The 17,029-nt window shown below is 41.7% G+C and overlaps 4 protein-coding genes across 7 annotated transcripts in view; 2 read left to right on the forward strand and 2 right to left on the reverse strand.

The window, feature by feature from the left end:
- The window catches only part of fancm (FA complementation group M), a 40,168-nt gene extending 36,405 nt beyond the window's left edge, over nt 1–3,763 (reverse strand). Inside the window, exons 1-4 of one of the 2 annotated variants that reach the window (XM_051381274.1) lie at nt 2,853–3,763; nt 2,594–2,766; nt 1,977–2,054; nt 1,727–1,885 (exon numbers count right to left, since the gene is read on the reverse strand). In XM_051381274.1, coding sequence (XP_051237234.1) covers nt 1,727–1,885; nt 1,977–2,054; nt 2,594–2,766; nt 2,853–3,555 — 1,113 coding nt within the window. In that variant the 5' untranslated portion in view covers nt 3,556–3,763. The remainder of the gene's footprint in view (nt 1–1,726; nt 1,886–1,976; nt 2,055–2,593; nt 2,767–2,852) is intronic. The other variant, XM_051381266.1, reaches the window with a different exon arrangement.
- A 123-nt stretch (nt 3,764–3,886) lies between these two features.
- Nucleotides 3,887–6,542, forward strand: iqcc (IQ motif containing C). Its single transcript, XM_051381357.1, has 5 exons — nt 3,887–3,954; nt 4,191–4,334; nt 4,413–4,779; nt 5,380–5,501; nt 6,296–6,542. Exons 1-5 carry the CDS (start codon nt 3,913–3,915, stop codon nt 6,329–6,331), a joined length of 711 nt encoding a protein of 236 aa, XP_051237317.1. The 5' UTR covers nt 3,887–3,912; the 3' UTR covers nt 6,332–6,542.
- Nucleotides 6,543–7,118: 576 nt separating this feature from the next.
- On the forward strand, nt 7,119–13,574 carry dcdc2b (doublecortin domain containing 2B). Of its 2 annotated transcripts, none has more exons than XM_051381297.1 (15): nt 7,119–7,372; nt 7,580–7,881; nt 8,071–8,122; nt 9,655–9,725; nt 10,349–10,480; nt 10,576–10,710; nt 10,830–10,869; nt 11,007–11,072; nt 11,238–11,409; nt 11,517–11,626; nt 11,755–11,823; nt 12,331–12,402; nt 12,528–12,596; nt 12,709–12,786; nt 12,900–13,574. In XM_051381297.1, exons 1-15 carry the CDS (start codon nt 7,226–7,228, stop codon nt 12,957–12,959), a joined length of 1,575 nt encoding a protein of 524 aa, XP_051237257.1. In that variant the 5' UTR covers nt 7,119–7,225; the 3' UTR covers nt 12,960–13,574. The 2 variants fall into 2 exon arrangements, with proteins under 2 accessions (XP_051237257.1, XP_051237266.1); XM_051381306.1 differs by having other exon boundaries at nt 7,120–7,372; nt 7,584–7,881.
- Nucleotides 13,438–16,998, reverse strand: tmem234 (transmembrane protein 234). Of its 2 annotated transcripts, XM_051381366.1 has the most exons (6): nt 16,983–16,998; nt 16,814–16,889; nt 16,315–16,466; nt 16,157–16,223; nt 14,743–14,835; nt 13,438–14,429 (listed from the first exon to the last, which is right to left on the reverse strand). In XM_051381366.1, exons 2-6 carry the CDS (start codon nt 16,824–16,826, stop codon nt 14,320–14,322), a joined length of 435 nt encoding a protein of 144 aa, XP_051237326.1. In that variant the 5' UTR covers nt 16,827–16,889; nt 16,983–16,998; the 3' UTR covers nt 13,438–14,319. The 2 variants fall into 2 exon arrangements, with proteins under 2 accessions (XP_051237326.1, XP_051237322.1); XM_051381362.1 differs by having other exon boundaries at nt 16,814–16,997.
- Between the last annotated feature and the right edge of the window lie 31 nt (nt 16,999–17,029).

Genomic DNA, 17,029 nt, shown 5'->3' on the forward strand with positions numbered 1-17,029 from the left:
GGGATCAAATGTGGCAAACAAAACGGGTCACACCCTATTTTGTTCTGAAACATATAGCATAACCCATTTCAGGAGGGGTAATATGATGAGTTCTCACAAGAACACACACACACACACACACACACACACTACAGTATATCAGACTGCAGCCTGTTATACAATATAGTACACTATAGCGTCTGATGGAGATTCAACAATATGATGAGAACTGAGAACTTGAACAGTTTTATTACTGTAAGAAATGTGAAAAACAACTTGTGGGTTTAAACATCTGCTTTACTGAAAGTACAAATACTTTTTCTCTTAGTCATAAACTTGAGCACATTTGTTTGAATAAGTAACGGAAATAATTTTTGGACTAATTACTTTTATGTGGAATGGCACTAAAAACCTAAGCCCTAAATTACACCATCAGTTTCCATTACAACACAACTCAGGGTCTAGACGCCATGACAGATATCTCAGCACTTGGCTTGGCCTAGATGTTCACTGATGTTCACACGCATTGTCTATAAAACAACCGTCCATTATCAATCAAAATCAAAAAGCTGAGACACATAAAAAAAATTTATTTTATGGGTTATATGGACGAACACTGGTCTCTCCCTCATCACGGTGATAAAAATGGGCCGAAAACAGATGGAAAAGCACAAAAAAAACCTGTCTGCACGACTGGTTCATTTCTCCGATTTGCTCAAAAATCATTAAATTCCGCCTGAATGACTGCAGCGATGCTCATTTTACACCCGAGTACAATGTTACCTCTATGTTGTGTACTGTCTGGTCAAATTATGGGAGGGCAGTGGGGAAATGGAGGTTAACAAGCGGGATGCAGACACCATCCGGTCAGGGGGTAATGTGAACAGGAGGTGAAAAATGAAAAGTAAAGCAATTAAAGAATAAGCACAAAAAGCTCTATTATTAAAAACAATCCAAAAAGAATTAGAGAGTAGAGAAGAAAAGACACAACAGAGCTGATACGCAGCGGCTCTAATCTTTCAACTACAGGTGTCACATTCCAGCTGTCCAGCCAGTTGAGACAGATGAAGTGTAGCTGCACGCTTACAGTACAGTACACACAGACAGTGAACCAACCCGTGACAAGCAGACAGCCCTGTAGGGTCCGTTAATAATCCAGAACCGTTTAGTCCACAAGCACTGACAAAGCCAGACCACCGATTGTGACAGGATGTTGCTTTCGAAATAAATCAATCCATTTAATATTAACTGACCCAGTAAGAACCATGCAGCGAGAGGAACATGTGATGCTCAGAAAAGGATTATGCCTGAGGATTTTTTTTTTTTTTTTTTAAACAGAAGCAAGCAAACAGTGACCACAAGGTGGCAGCAAAGCATCAAAATAACTAATGCCACATGCTCTCTATTATGATGAAATCAAACCAATGATATATAGGAGAATGTTTGAATATAAAACTAACTAAAGTTTTAATGCACTTGTCAGCTGGTGATTTTGAGTATTTATAATAATAATAATAATAATAATAATAATAATCCAAGAGTAAAAACATCATGGCCAATAAAGACTGACTAGACAAGTAGTTTTGGTAACAACAAGAAAGAAATATGTTCTTGGTGCTCAGCATTGAATAAAAAAGTAACCTTCTTCACATCCCCTAAACTCTGACTGTTATGTCGGATGTGTATTTGTAGGAATATATAAAAGCTGTAAGTACAGGGAGGAATTCTGCAAAATCTCTGTGCCTACCTGCAGGTAGCGGGTCTGGTGAGCAGACAGGGCCTCACCCAGAGGGACCACCATTTTGTCCACACTACGCTGGTGGGAATGGGCCTGGATGTCTGGGCTCTCGTCTGAACGCAGCTCAATGTGCGAGATGAGCAAATTCGAGATCACTGACTGCACTGACTGCAGGGATAGAGATTTTTTTTTAATTGTTGGGTCACATCAGAGAGAAGCAACTGATTTTATAGACACATATATTGTATATTTTTCTTACCTTTGTATCTCCCCCTGGAGTTGCACTAAGGGCCAGGATGCGGAACTGGAGAGTCTGGCTGCCGAGCTGTCTGATCACCTGAGTAAGAGGAAGAGACGCAGGACATTGTTAGCACTTTATTTGAATAGCCCAAATATTTAACTAACTAAAAGTGCTAGAATGCAAACCTGAAGAGGCAGCCCCTGCTAGAAAGCAGAAGTGAGCAGAGCGTGGATATAAATTATTGTATAGTAAACGACATATGGATAAAATAATGTTAATTTTGGCTACCTGACAATTCACTGAAGCAAAAATCATATATTTTTCCATGAGCAGCTGTGATCGTTGATTTCCCACAAGGGTCTAGTAGTACAACCTGAGAGATTATAGGGATAGGTACCTTGGTATACAGTATTTTGTAAATAGTATCTCGTTAAACTTGCTCCCTTATTGTGACCACAGCCTCCATTTTCTGGAACAGACATCTTACAACCACCTTTCAAGATAGATAGATTATCACTTCAAGTCACCTTATCGAAGGTTCACAATTAGAATTTGACTCATATAACCATGAAGATTCACACAGCAGTGACAAAGCTAATGCCAAGCTGTGCTCATTAGTGACAGGGTTTGTGTACCTGACAGTAAGCATGGTTGCCCAGTGCCTTGTGGGCTTCATCGATCACCACACACTTGATCTGCTGAGCCGGGCAGGTCTCTCTGGACAGATCGTTCACCATGACCTGAGGCGTGAGGAAGAAGACCCGCTTGCTCCTCCACACCTCCTGTCTCTGCTTTGCTGCTGTGCTCCCTGCGGATGAGGACATTCTTATTACTCTTGTTAATAAAAGCTAAAAGAGGAAACATGAATGTGGTTTTCGTGTCCCGGTTTGTTACCTGTCAGCTCTGCCATGTGCGCCTGTGGGATCCCCATCACTTTATAACAGGCCTCAATCTGTTGGGCCACCAGCGGTTTGGTTGGAGCCATGAATACAATCTTCCCTGATGGATACCAGCGGTAGAAGTTGTACATAACCACAGAGGCTATAAAGGTCTTTCCCAGACCAGTGGGAAGACACACCAGTGTGTTCTGAAACAGGGCAGCCTCTGATATCTTCAGCTGGTACTCCCTGATGGGGTAATTGGTGGGGTAAATCCATACCTTAGCCGAGGAGCTGTCAAAGCCAGGGAAGTCTGGATATGTCTGCCCAGCTGACGGGATGGGGGAGAGGGCAGTGCTCTCTGTCCCCACAGGGTTGTCATATTGACATGAGTTTACATTATCAAGTTGCAGGCTCTTTTCAGCTTCATAAACAGCGACCACCATCAGATCATCGTCGTCATATTCATCTTCATACACAGGTTTAGGTTCCTCTGTCCTCACTGGGTTCTCTGATGTGTACGTGGGCTCCTGGCCTATTTCAGTCCAGAGAGGATTTCGAGGTTGGTGTTTTTTAGCTACCTGTGTTGTGTTGCTTGGGGTTGTTCTGCGCCGTCCAGCGGCTTTCTTGACATCTTTTTTCGGTTGAACAACGTTGCTTTGAGAAACGGACCCACCCCAAGACTGAAACAAAGTCCTCTGATTTGAACCACTACTCATTTTCGGTTAGTTGTGGCGACTAACTTTGAGAAAAAGTCCCGTGTGACGAGCAGCAACATTGCAAACTGAATATACAAACAGGGTCACTTCCGCCGACGTTCTACCAAAATATAACACCACATAGACAACGACCGCTTTACCCGAGTGTTATTTCGGTCTTTTGAATGCAGTTTCAACTGTCACATTTTCACTGTATTGTATTCACGTCAAAATATAAAGCTAATAGCTGAACCAACACATTTACGTGGTTGAATTTTAAACTGAGGCTTTTATTTTTTCAGGGTGACACCGGAACAGAATCAAAAGTTCGAGTTCATCTCCCGCTCTCCGAGGAAACGCTGTCATGTTACCATAGTAATGGACAGAAGCAAATGGGAGAAGATACTCACCTGTTTTCAGGTAATTAATGCATCTAATTAGCTTGATTTCAAGTCGTAAAGCACCAGGTTGTGTCTCTATACCGGCACTAATACACACTTAAATGTTATTTTGCTAGTTAAGCCTGTTTAGGCGCTGTTGCTAACTCTGGCAGACGGCTGCTAATAGGAACTAGCCGTTAGCACTGACGTAACTAACGCCGGTTAGCTAGTAGGCTGCTGTAACTATAGTAACTGTAACCATGTCCTCTTCTGTAGGCATCTGCACGTGGATACTTGGTGAGAAACGAAGTCCGTCGTGCACGACAAGACTTTGAAGACATCGTGAGAGAGACTGATGGGGGGTTGACTCATCTAGAGTGGAGGGAGACGGTTATCCCCATCCCCCACTTCACAGACACTGTAAGTAACTTAAAGAGTGAGTGTATAAGATTGTGGGATTCTATCAGAGTTCATGCTCTCTTACTCATACCTCACCAGGACGGCCCGTGTCTGCGACCCAGCGGATCTGGCAGCAAGCCTTCAAATCCAGGACTAGATGTCTGTGACAGTCCCATCAGCCCAGCAGCCAGCAGCATCAGCATCAGCAGCAGCACCCACATCAGAGGAGAGAGGAGATCATCGTGCTCCGCTGGAGAAGATAGAAGCAGAGAGAGACGATTCACAGGCCGAACGACGGGCCTCCCTTCTAAAGACAGTTTCCCTAGCAACAATGTTAGAGGGGATGCAGAGGGGCATAAAGGAAACAGTGTGGGGGCTAAAGATGGAGGGGTGATGGAGAGCACAGGAGATACCACTGTCTGGAGCAGTTTGGAGCTGGACATGAGCTATGGTCACTCTCACAAAGGTGAGAGTTGTGCACATAATATTATGTTTCCAGTACATTTCTGTGGCCCCATTTATCGTTCATTTATAACAGAGGTAGTGTTGCATCTTATTTGGGGCTTCAACTCACAGTTATTTTCATAATCACTTAAGCCTGTGAAATTGCAGAAATAAAATACATACAGAAAAATACACATCACCATTTCCAAAAGCTTAAGGAGATACCTTTTAAGTTGAAATTGAAAATCATCATATTGGAGGAGCTGGACACAGCAAATGTTTGTTATTTTTCCTAGATAAATGAATTGAATTGTTGATTATCTCAATTAATGATCAGCACTAATTGTAACTTATTGTGTAAGCAATGCAAACAATGTCCATCTTTAAAATACATTAAGATATATAAAAAAAAACCTGCCAGCTGGCTGACATTATGATTACTTTTAATTATGAGACTGTGACCTGTGTCAAAATAGCTTCAAGAAAATAAGCAAAAAGTCAGTTTATACCTACAGGATTCAGGAACCCAGGAACTTGGAAAACATGTTGCACTTTTGTGGTTGCAAACAGATTTGTCTCCTGCCCTTCTTGTTCATTTTAGGGTTTGTCCTCCCTCCTTCAGGTCCCCGGCAGTACTGCTTGGCCCAAGAGGTGCCCTGTACCCCGGAGGCCCTGCGTCTCCATAGAAACACCCTGACCATGGAGCTGCTCTGGCTCCAACAGGCCATTGACAGCAGGAAAAAGGTACAACCGAGGAAGGGAGAGATGTAGTGTTTTCCTACAGTTATTCAGCAGTGGCAGTCTCCCGCTGTAAGAAAATTGCTTCTGCTGCTGGACTAGAATTTATTTAGTGACCTTAAAAATAACTCAGTAAAGTGGATCCAAGAAGCATCAGTTCTTTTAGAAAAGTACTTACCCTGTAAGTATCTATATCTGAATAATGACCATAGTGTACAGGCAGCATTTGTAGATACTGATTGAATACCATCAACATGTCTTATACTTATACTTAACAAATATGGAGACTGAAGTTGTGTGCATGATTCATCCTGTTATTCTCTCACAATCCGACCTGTGTATTAAGTACATCAATCTGTAACACTGTTTCTTAGTATGCCTGCACCCTTCGCACTCAGACTGTGTGCCAGTTGAATCTGTTAATTTATCCTTAACAAAACAAATGTCCTCATGAATCCTGCATCACCGCTTCCATGAATCACCCAGCAGCTCCGGACAGTGCAAAGGTGCCAAGATGTGGAGTGCACACAGAACACTTAATGTAAACTGATCTCTTGAAAGCCGGATATACCCACACACCCTAGAGTTAAATTTTCAAACACAGAAAACCTTAATTAACAAGAAAAAGCTTTTATACTGAAATATATATGTATATGAATGTAATAATTTCCATAACTTCATAATCCCAAACTTTGTTGTCGTTGTTGTCATTCACTGGGAGGTAGCACACTCACAAGGTAAAACTTTGCACGGAACAAATGTTTAATGATTGTTTTTCCTGTCTTTCGTCCCCTCTATAGTACTTGTCACTGAAGGATAGGCTGAGCGTATCCTGACAGCAGAAGTAATCTGAACTGGACTGATAACGTGAGACTGAAGACCTGAGTGGAACTCAAGTGGCCCCGGTTTTGTTATTTTATATATAATACACAGTAAATAAATTGCTTTCAGTTGTATTTATCATGTGTTCAGTGAAGTGTGTACATTGTGTCTTTTATTTGTTACTGTAAAAAAAATAATAATAAAGTATATTTTTTCTAAAAAGTATTTCTGCCTACTGCTGTTGTTTCCACTGCAGTGGTTTTTGGTGATATTGTCCTCACTGCATAAATTGTGACAGGTTGAGGTATTTGCTTTTGTTTAGGAAGAAGGTTCATTCAGTCGAGAATCTTCGGCTCTGAGCAAGTTTGTGTCGTGACGCACACAAGCTCAAATTTCCAATTTGGATCACAATGAATGAGCTCTCAATCATCACATGAGGAAATTCTGCCTACAAATATTCACATGACTGTCTCCTATTGAGCTGCTGTTGTCTTTTGGAATTAATGTCATTAAAGAGAACCCACAGGAAAAAGGCAAAAAAAAAAAGAAAAGAAGAATTGCATTGTCCTGCTATTAAAGTTGTATTTGTTTAAATGTTATCATGTGTCATTTGAGACATTTCAGCGATGCTTCTATCACCTGCTGGTTGTTGCTCTTTGGTAATGCTAACATGCATGAAGTATGTGGCAGTTATTTTTTGGGGTGGGGGGGAAATACAGACAACTGAGTGTCGAGGTTATCTTATTGATTCAGCTTAGAACACAGCGACCCACCCATTCTCTCCTCCTCTGTCCGTCTCTTTTGTTGTGGTTGCTGCCGATGGTTTGGCCCACAAAGCCAGTCATTGCTGTTACGCTGCCATAGCAACCAGGAAATACTCACCACCGTCAGTGGAGTAGTGCGTGTGTATGTGTGTGTGTGTATGTGTTAGGGGGATAGAGAGTGCAGAACGTGGTGAGTGGGAGTCCAGACAGACCACAACAACAGAAGGGACTGATTTTCACCTTTGCCTTCAATTCCACTATTTCCTCGCTTCATCATCTTCAACCAGGCTTGTGAGTGACCGAGCAGTATCTGTGTGGAGCAGTGTAATGTGTGTGGTTGTTGAGCAAGTGTGACTTAAAGAATGTGAATGTATCTGGTGTGTGAATATGGTCAGAAAATGCAACTCTGAGTGGAATGATATGTACGTGGGGAGAATTATGTGCAGTGTGTGTGTGTGTGTGGACTCAAACAGACTTTTTTTTTACTGTGTGTCTGAGGCAGTAACAGCTGGCTCAGAGATGGCTGCCACCACCGCAGCCACAACACTGCCTCCAGTGAAGAGTGTGGTGGTGTATAGGAATGGGGACCCCTTCTACAGTGGACGGAGGTTCGTGGTCAACCAGCGACAGGTGGCCACCATGGAAGCCTTTCTGACTGAAGTGACCCAGAGCATTGGTGCTCCGCTTGCCATCAGGACCCTGTACACCCCCAGACAGGGCCACAGGGTCTCAGACCTTGAGGACCTTCAGACAGGAGCCCAGTATGTTGCTGCTGGCTTTGAAAGGTTCAAGAAACTGGAGTGAGTACAAAAGCCTTTTACTGTAATGGTATTAAGGATCATTTTAATGTACAGATGCTCTAATAGGAAGCTTTTTGTCTCTGAAATAAAAGTAAACAAATTTAAAATTAATTATATTATACTTTTTGGTATTTGGAAAAGAGATGAAAACACTTTTTTCTTGATCATATCTGTTGTTTTCATGTACAGTTACCTGAACACAGGAATGAAAAAGCATCCTGTTACCCGTGAAGAAACCCAGGTAGGCTTTTATTTTGTAATGTGGCCAGCTTGCTTTTAAGGCCAGCAGCACACTCCATCACTCATTAATCCCAGTCTAACCAGGAGGAATGCACCACCAGGCCGCACTCATATCAAGTTGATCCATTTGAAATGCAGCCAAATCAAATAGGAAAATGACTGCAGGATTTTCCATTACCGAGACAAGCTCATATTTGGCTGTAATTGTGACGACACGTTGTTATGCTAGCATTAGTCAGATTAGATGCACTTTGTGTGTGTGTGTGTGTGTGTGTGTGTGTGTGTGTGTGTGTGTGTGTGTGTGTGTGCGCATGGGTCACCCTTTGCGCTTACCGTTCCCATTGATGTCACTGGTTGTCATGTAAATTACCGGAAACAATGGGCTAATGATTGTGCTGTCCATCAGCAGTCATTCGGGCTTTGCAGGGTGCCCTTTTAAGCGTCTCATGGCATTAATTTCAGTAATTACAGCTGGATACCGTCAGAGATCAGATATTTACAGAGTGTATCAGAGATTTTGATCGTTTTAATCAAGAAAATTCTCAGAAATCAGAACTCAACTGTTAGCTGTTTAAATTGAAGCTTTTTTTGTGCATTGAAAGGCAGGCAGGGCAGGGTGATAATGATGGTAGTAATATGCAGGCAGAAGCTCTCTTAATGTCCACACAAAACTGATTTCACACACAAGTGCACACACATGGCCACTCATGCTGACAAGTGCTCACTTTGTATTCTGACCAGCTGGCAGGGATGACCGCTTGGTTTTTCAGACACAGAGTGTGCTCTTAAGCCATCAGTGTTACTTTTGTAAAAAACATTAAAAAAGGAGTGGAGAGTAATTGTGTGTGCCTTGGGTGTCTGCCATTTGGAAAGCTGGGTCTTTGGGTTTTAGAGTCTCACATGCCTGTGTTGTGGTTGCTGTGGAGCAATGCAGGAAGTGTGTCTGTATGCGAGTTGTGTTTGATACCACTGGTGGAACAAAGAGATATGCTTCAGCACAGTGTTATCAGGGCTGTGTGCATGTCTGGGCAGGCCTAATGCCCATATTCATCGCCCCATGCCTCCTCCTCTGCTCAGAGACACTGTAAATGCATTATATGTCTGCCAGTTCCAAAAAAAAAAAAAAAAAACAATAAGGGAAGATTATCAATGTCTGTTTTGTTCGGAGTTGATTGATTTAGTACAGCTTTGTTATCAGAAAGACACGGATATAGGCTCCAGATTTCATTGATGTGGGTAACAGCTTTGAGAGGAGCCCTCAGATCAGACACGGCGTGTGAATGTGCCACCGGAGAAGTCTCGGAGTGACGTTAGTTTCCATGGCTGCAGCACTTGAGCTGGCATGAGCAGAATAGTTAGTCAGTCATTTACACTTTTGGAATAAGTGATTTTGCTGTGATGGACGTGCGGCGTAATTGATGTGCAGGACGTGGGTGACGTAAAACTGACGAGGGGATTTTCAATATTGCAGAGAAAATGACATTATGATGTTTTACGGTACCATGCATATGATTTTCTGAATGTCCTCTACAGGCCAAAGTAACCCAGAGGCCAAATGTCTCAGCCAAATGGAGGAGGTTTATACCTGTACCTTGCATTTTACAGTGAGTTGGACATATTACATGCAAACACACACATCAATTTTTAAATGGGTATCTTTCAAATTTACAAATCTAGCAGTATGGCTAAAAGGATGGTAATGTCAGATGGTTGCTCGGAGGGGCCATCACTTTGGTCCAGACTGAGGTATCTCAACGACTGAACAGATTGAGATGGACATCATTGTACAGACAGCAGTTCCCAGAGGGGGAATCCTAATGACTTTGGTGATCCGTTGACATTCCTTTCGGAATGCCGGTTTACATTTGTAGTTTTGATTGAAATGTCTCCACAACTAAATTTGGTACCCATGTTCATGTTCCCCTCAGGAGGAATTGTAATAACTTTAGTGAACCTTTGACTTTTCAGAGCTAGCACTAGCATGACTGCAGAGTAAGGAAACACTATCCAGGGAAACAGAAATACGTTTTGCAGTAAAACTTTGGAAGATACCCTCTTGATTTTTGATTTTAGAATTCATTTTTCCACAGAACTAGCATTGTAGACTTTGTTCCCCATCTCGTACACTGGAATAACATGAGGAAACCAATCATATGTTTCAGTGTACATATGGGCATGTATTATTTAAGACAGAATTTCAAACCCAGAACCCATCCTTTCTGTTCAGTGTTTTCCGTAATGGAGATCTCCTGTGTCCACCATTCCGATTCATCATTCCTCGGAGCATGCGGCAGGACCTGGAGCAGATCCTGAGTCTGGTCACAGAGAAGGTCAGCTTAAGAACCGGAGCTGTGCGCAGGTCAGTGACACTGACTGATATCCACATACACCCTGAGGAACACAAATTGAGAGAAAAATCCAGTAACTATAATATAACCTCTGTGCTTTCCTCAGATTGTGCTCCATGGAAGGAGCGACTGTGTCCTCAGCTGTTGAGCTGGAGTCCGGCCACTACTATGTTGCCGTGGGAACCGAAAGGTTCAAGAAACTTCCATATGTGGAGCTGTTGGTTTCAAAAGCTACAGAGAGGTATTGTCATGCACGGTCCTCTGTGAGTGTGTCTTAAGAATGTGTGTTTATGTGCATCTGTGCTGCTCTGCTCTCTGACTGACTTTTCTTTCTTTCTTTCTTTCTTTCTTTCTTTGTAGATATTACCCAGGAAAGAGAAGGCTGTTAAGGAGAAATGAGGTACCTTCAATTAGTAGTGTAATTTACTCACCTTACTTTCATGTCTTAAAATTGCAATCTTAGCGTCTTTACTCTGCAACCTACAGCAGTAACATGTGACAGCTGACTTGTATGTGTCTTGTATGTGTTTCTCCTAGAACAGGAAAGCAGGAAGCGGTCCAGAGGACCAGTACAGTGACTCAGCTCTCCTAGACTCTCCCGAGGTAAAACAAGCAACCCTCCGCAGTCTTGCATTCACACCACCAGAGCTATATTGGGACTGTTAATTGTTTTCTACACTGCCAAACACATTCAAGTGAGACAAACTGTGCAGAGGGTGTGTTTTTTTGTCAACACATATTTATTCGGTTATATCCTGTGAATTTCAGTCCGACGGTCGCAGGGTGAAGTCGACAGGAGATGAGGCTGCAGGTCCAGCAGCCGCACAGCAGAGGAGCAGGAGAGAAGGAGCAGATGAGGCCTCTGCTTTCTTCGCCAGGCCCGTCAAGATCCGCAACAACAACCGACGACAGCCAAGACCACCACTCAGCAATGGATCTGGTCAGTGTGCCCAATTTTATATATCTTACTTCCTTGTGTACACAGTAACTGCAATTCATTTTGTGTTACAGCAGCAGCTTTTTTAAAATTATTTCTGCTTATTACAGTTCAGCCCAGCGTGTTTAAGAGAGCGACGCGGAAGAGAAGAGAGGAGGTGCGAGGGGCCGAAGAGGTGCATGAGGACGAAAACACAGCTACAGAGCTTCCTGTTGACCAGGTTTCAGCCTTATTACTACACAGTAATAAATGTAGAGTACGCACTCTACATCACTGAAGGAGGTACATTGATTCCTGAAAATATGTTTTAGAGCAAATTGAAAGATGTCTCTCATTTTCCATCCAAAGAGAGCTGCAGAAATAGTGGAGGACGAGGAACTAAACAACCAAAATGATCCTCTGCACAACACACAGCAGGTAGGCATCAATCAAACATTGTTTTATGTTCCCATTTGAATCTGTTTTCTGTCTTCTTAGTTAAATGAAAAAATACCAATACTTTCCCATTCCTTCACTCTCAAGTACAGCGTAGGGCAATTTTTCTACATAACTGACAGACACTGAGGGTGTAATTTAGAAAATGATCAATTTCAGAAGATGGATCCATGATGGTCTGGATGAGAAATTCATTTATGTATTCGTGCATTTAGGCGTACTTTCCTCAATTATAGTCGACACAATTGAAAGTTGAAATGTGAGTGATGAATATGTGACATTACTGGACATATTTTCATCTGAAAATGGAAAAAGCCTCATCTTTTTGTGTCCAGAAAGTCATTTTATAAATCCCTGCGTCTAATACACAAACAGCCCATATATTCTCCCCTTTTTGTCTATTTCTGTGTATTTCTTTCAACACACGCCACTATCCTGCATGTGTTAAAAAAACAAACATTAAATTACATGAAAACTGTTTTTCTCAAGAGACACGCACAAATTATAAAGAGGGAGCAGCACAATGAGGGAGAACACCTACACAAACACAATGGAAAGCAGGTACAGTATATGTGAGTGGGTGGTTAAATTTACATAATCATATTACACGTGTCCTAATAAAAAGGTTCAGTTAATTTTTTTATGTTTAAATGGGTTCAGAATATTTTTTTTTGGTCCTGTAAAAGGCTGAAGAAGATGGTGTGAAAGAGACCCTGACTTCTGTTAGGGCTGAGGAGCCTGCTGCTGAAACACTGGTACAGTACACACACCTACACACACTGCCAACTGCTTAGGACATTGTGAAACAACTTACATCGAGTAGTACAAAAACATAGTCAGCAATGAATGTGTCTCCGTTTTCTAAAGGAGCCTGAGCTGAATCAGATGTCTTCGAAGGCACGGCCTTCATCATCCACCTCTGAAGGAAAGAACAGGGAAGAAAAGGCGAGTTTACTCACCTCACATTATAAAACAGTGCATGATGAGTTCTTGGGATCCCGATGAAAAGCATGCGACTGCTTTTTCTCTTATGCTGTTTTAATAATTTGATTGAACAGGAGAGCACACAGGACACCCCGTCGATTGCAGTAGAACAGAACCATCATCAGGAGTGGTGAAAGAGCACATTCATCAAGGACAATCGCACGACAGTCACACAGGCGAAGCAGATAACCCAGCCATTACTGCTTCTATAATGACCTATTTGGCTAAATGAATGTTTGATTAAATTGATGTGACTTAAACTGTGGTAATAAGCCAAGTAACAACATTAATTTGTGTCAAAAAATGTGAGCACTCAGACAAAATAAGAACAAAACACTTACAGGAGATGGACACATCATCATAAGCTCTAGTACGATACAATCCAAAGCAACAAGTCTTCTGGCATTATGAACCTCACAAAGGTTGTGTTTGTTGTGTTGTACAGCTGTTTATGATATTGTTTCCAACCTGCTCTTCAGTTCTGATGCAGATATTGTGTAGATGATGCAACTTATTCCATGTATGTACATACAAAACAATATTTTGGGGCATTTAAAGCCTGAATGTATTTTAATTTGCAGAAATTTATGATGGAGACAATAACACAACAAGTCGTGTTTAGCCAACAATTTATTAATAAAATATCAGCCACATCACAAGCTAAATAGATGCAACAATAGTAAAGTCATCTGTACAGTGATTTGTGTCAATTAAATACTGTGAGAATAAAAGATATATATTACTATGTACGTTACTGTTATTTCTGAACTCTGTACAACTTGTTCAGATGTTTGTGCACACAACAAGGTCACTCACTCCTAACAACTAAGTCCTTTCTTTGCAAAAGAAAATAGCAGTGGTATATCGTCCTAAGTAATACATCGTTTATACAAGCCAGCAGGGGGAGAAGGAGGGCCAGAGGAAAATAAGTATGAAAAACAGCTTTATGCTCGAGCTACACAGCAATTTGTCCTCTCCCGTGTCCTGTTACTCCCCAAACACACACACCACAGTGTACAGAAGGCAGCTGCAGTAAAATGTCCCTGTTAAAACCGGGAGGTTAGATCTAATTGGTCCATTTCAAACCCCCAGCCTTATTTGTATGTGGCCTCTATAGCATTTATGCAGATGCCAGTCACATGGCGGGGCAGCAGAGTGCTAAAAGTTAACAACCGCCAACTTTTATGCAAGTGCCATAAATCTAGTCTAGCCTTGAGGTGAACCCCGCATGAACCCACTTCCCCTTGAACTTGGTGTAAGAGTTTCTGGACAGGTCTTTTGAAGCTCACGCTGAGTTCATTTAGGCACAATTCTCCCACCAGAACCGTTGCTCTAAGGAGTCGCCGTCTGAATCTAAAACGACCCCCCTCTAGGTCTGCTCCGACTCTGCTTCGGCCTTCCTTTCCTTTCCTTTCCTTTCCTTTCCTTTCCTTTCCTTTCCTGCTGAGGAATCACTTGAAGGCGTAGGAGAATTTGCTTTAATCCTGATTTGTGTTATTGTACGGCCTGCGTCATATTCAGCTTCCCAGAGTCTTTGTCAACAACGGAGCTTATAACACACAGAGTGATGCCAGCCATGGTGAGGAACATTCCCGCGACAGCCTCTGCAGAGAGTGAGGGGTGTGGAGGAGGATATGAAAGAAAAGGAAAGTTTAAAAAAAAAGCAGGTTTTAAAAAACAGAAAGCAAGCAGTACAGTATTTTTCAGGGAGAGAAGAAAGGCACAGGAGGGAATTAACTGCTCAATAGTGTCCTGGCATGCCAGTAAAGTAATGTCTTGCTTATGTAACAGTACTAAATTGGTCATCAGCATTTTCGGATCCTACATTTGTCCTCGTGGGCATTAATATCAAATACTGCGTGGCTGCCTCTTTACTGAACAGCAAGAGTATGAGTTTCACAAAAATGAGTCACTTACGTTTGCCTCCAAACTCTTCACCCAATAACTTGCCAGTGAGCAGAGTGCAAAGGAAGGTGAGAGAGTTGGCAACGGGAACTGCAAGCGATAGCTCTGGATGAGAGAAGTGGAGAAAATTGGATTGAACATTCTGCTACCAAATTAATATGCAAACGTGTGTGTCCTGCTAGACACAGACGATGCAAATCTCCGTACAAAATGCATCGAAAATTGACCTGAAAAGCATGTTGTGCTCCTAATGAAGACTAATGATTTGTTTAAATAAAACCCAGGTCGTGCACCCATGTTTGTAAATGGATATGTACTCTTTGAAATTCTGAGAAATTGGTTGGTACGGTCATTTTCAAATGTTTACATGCAGTAATATCAGTTCTTTACAATGAAAGCTGCTGTTCCCTAGACCAGGATCTATTCTTATAATGTGTATTGGCATTACCATTATAGTAAATTCAAAAATAATTGGGATTTTTTTACAATTATTTTATAGATCAGAAGATTCATAATCTGCAGAATAATTCACAATAGAAGTTTAGTAGCATTACTATGTCATTTGCACGTGTATATTTGAGCTCTCTTTACATGTAGGTTCATTAATCTTGGAGGTAGTGTTTTAACTAGATTCCATTTAGCTGACTTGTGGTAAAAACACATAGTTTAAGCAACAGTTCACTTCCACCATAGGCCTTTCTCACACAGGACATTTTGACATATCATAGTAGGAAAAGCACAGCTGTAAATAATGAAATCAGTATGGGCTGAATTCCATTTAGCTGCTTCAGTTTCAGGGGTCCCTGCATTGCGCACGCTGGCTCACTGTCACAATGTGAAGAGTTACTGGGACACCTGAATACAACAGAGCCATTGTTAATGCTATTAGTCACACCTATGCATTTCTGCTATGACAAGTCGTGTCTGCTGTGAATGCATTTTGGCTTGTCATAGCAGGAAAAGTGTAATTAATAACATGTGTGGGCTGCGCTACATTTAGGTTAGTCACTTCCAGGCTTTTCTTACAGTGCATACTGTCTCACAGGGAGGATTCACTGGCACACCTAATGGAATTTCTGAGCTATTGTTAATGTTATTAGCTACAGCATGTGTTCTTGTCCTACGATAAGATAAGATAGACTTTAATGATCCCACGCTGGGGAAATTCACACATTAGAGCAGCTCCAGATACAACACAGCAGATAAGGAGAAAAAAAATGAAATACACATTACATAACAAAATAAATAAACATATAATGAAAATAGAAAACAATATGTACACTATATACAGCTTTTATACAGATGTGATGTAGTGGCATGGTGTAAAAATAAATAATTGCACAGGACATAAAAATTAGTCTTTCATTGACTCGTGTAACCACTGAATCTACTCTCCCCTATAGAAGCTATAATGCTGACTGCTCACCTGTGGTGGAGAGTGTATAATAGTAGACCAAAGAGCCACTCTGGTTAAGCAGAAATGGGACCAGGTACTGGGCAGCAACACAAAGAAAAAAGGTGTATTAAAATCAACTGCACTGTACACTTGTACACTGGCGAATAAGAACGGCTCTTAGGATTTACCTTGAGGTTTAAGAAAAGGAACTTGACCTCAGCCAGCAGCTGTGAGACCCTGTTGGTCTTGGTCACATTTTCTATCCCCTCTGTGCCTCTCTTCAGAAGAGGGTTGGTGCAGCCCCACAGCACCGACACCAGCAGGAGACTCAGCAGCTCCACTGTAACACAGGTCAACCACATACATACAGTCACCCTGTGCCTTCATATCCTACACCGTGTGTTTACCCACGACCGAGCAACCCGATAAAAAAAAAACAGGGTAAACAGTAGAAGAGTGCAGTTAGCGCTTGAGCTAAAAACAAACTAACAGGGAGCTAACGTTAGCTTAGTTCCTTAGCATTAGCGCTGAGATGTTAGCTGTGTTTGGGTTTACTTTTGTGTTATTCGCTCTAAAAAAGTGAGCACATACTAAGGAATGTATATTCGATACCAAAATACAAAAGCTATGTTAAATAGTGGAAAAACCATACTTTTGAGAGGCTACATTAGCTTGTTAGCCACTCACCTACGGTCACCATCGTAAACAGTCGCTTTAAGGTCGCATTCAAGACTGGTATTCAGCTCCGGTGTTAGTGAACATTCTTTAAATAGACAGTTTCAAATCTGTTTATTCAATAAGGTAATTTATAATAACTTAAATTACAAATTATTAAAATAAAATCTAGCAACCGTACGATGTTAAGACGACGATCTCATTTCTAATTAGGCAACATTTCTTGTC

Source organism: Dicentrarchus labrax, unplaced genomic scaffold, assembly GCF_905237075.1.
Source record: "Dicentrarchus labrax unplaced genomic scaffold, dlabrax2021, whole genome shotgun sequence".
Lineage (NCBI taxonomy): Eukaryota > Metazoa > Chordata > Actinopteri > Moronidae > Dicentrarchus > Dicentrarchus labrax.

Bases quoted from the DNA above. Each gene is read 5' to 3' on its own strand.
- iqcc (XM_051381357.1), top strand. From the start codon at position 3,913: ATGGACAGAAGCAAATGGGAGAAGATACTCACCTGTTTTCAG. The intron at 4,335-4,412 runs GTAAGTAACTTA...ATACCTCACCAG, and splicing joins TCCCCCACTTCACAGACACT to GACGGCCCGTGTCTGCGACC. The intron at 4,780-5,379 runs GTGAGAGTTGTG...TCCCTCCTTCAG, and splicing joins CTATGGTCACTCTCACAAAG to GTCCCCGGCAGTACTGCTTG.
- dcdc2b (XM_051381297.1), top strand. From the start codon at position 7,226: ATGTGTGTGTGTGTATGTGTTAGGGGGATAGAGAGTGCAGAACGTGGT. The intron at 7,373-7,579 runs GTGAGTGACCGA...TGTGTGTCTGAG, and splicing joins CATCATCTTCAACCAGGCTT to GCAGTAACAGCTGGCTCAGA. The intron at 10,870-11,006 runs GTACCTTCAATT...TGTTTCTCCTAG, and splicing joins GGCTGTTAAGGAGAAATGAG to AACAGGAAAGCAGGAAGCGG.
- tmem234 (XM_051381366.1), bottom strand. The intron at 14,836-16,156 runs GTGAGCAGTCAG...TCTCTCATCCAG, and splicing joins TTATACACTCTCCACCACAG to AGCTATCGCTTGCAGTTCCC. The intron at 14,430-14,742 runs GTAAGTGACTCA...CACTCTCTGCAG, and splicing joins TGAAGAGTTTGGAGGCAAAC to AGGCTGTCGCGGGAATGTTC.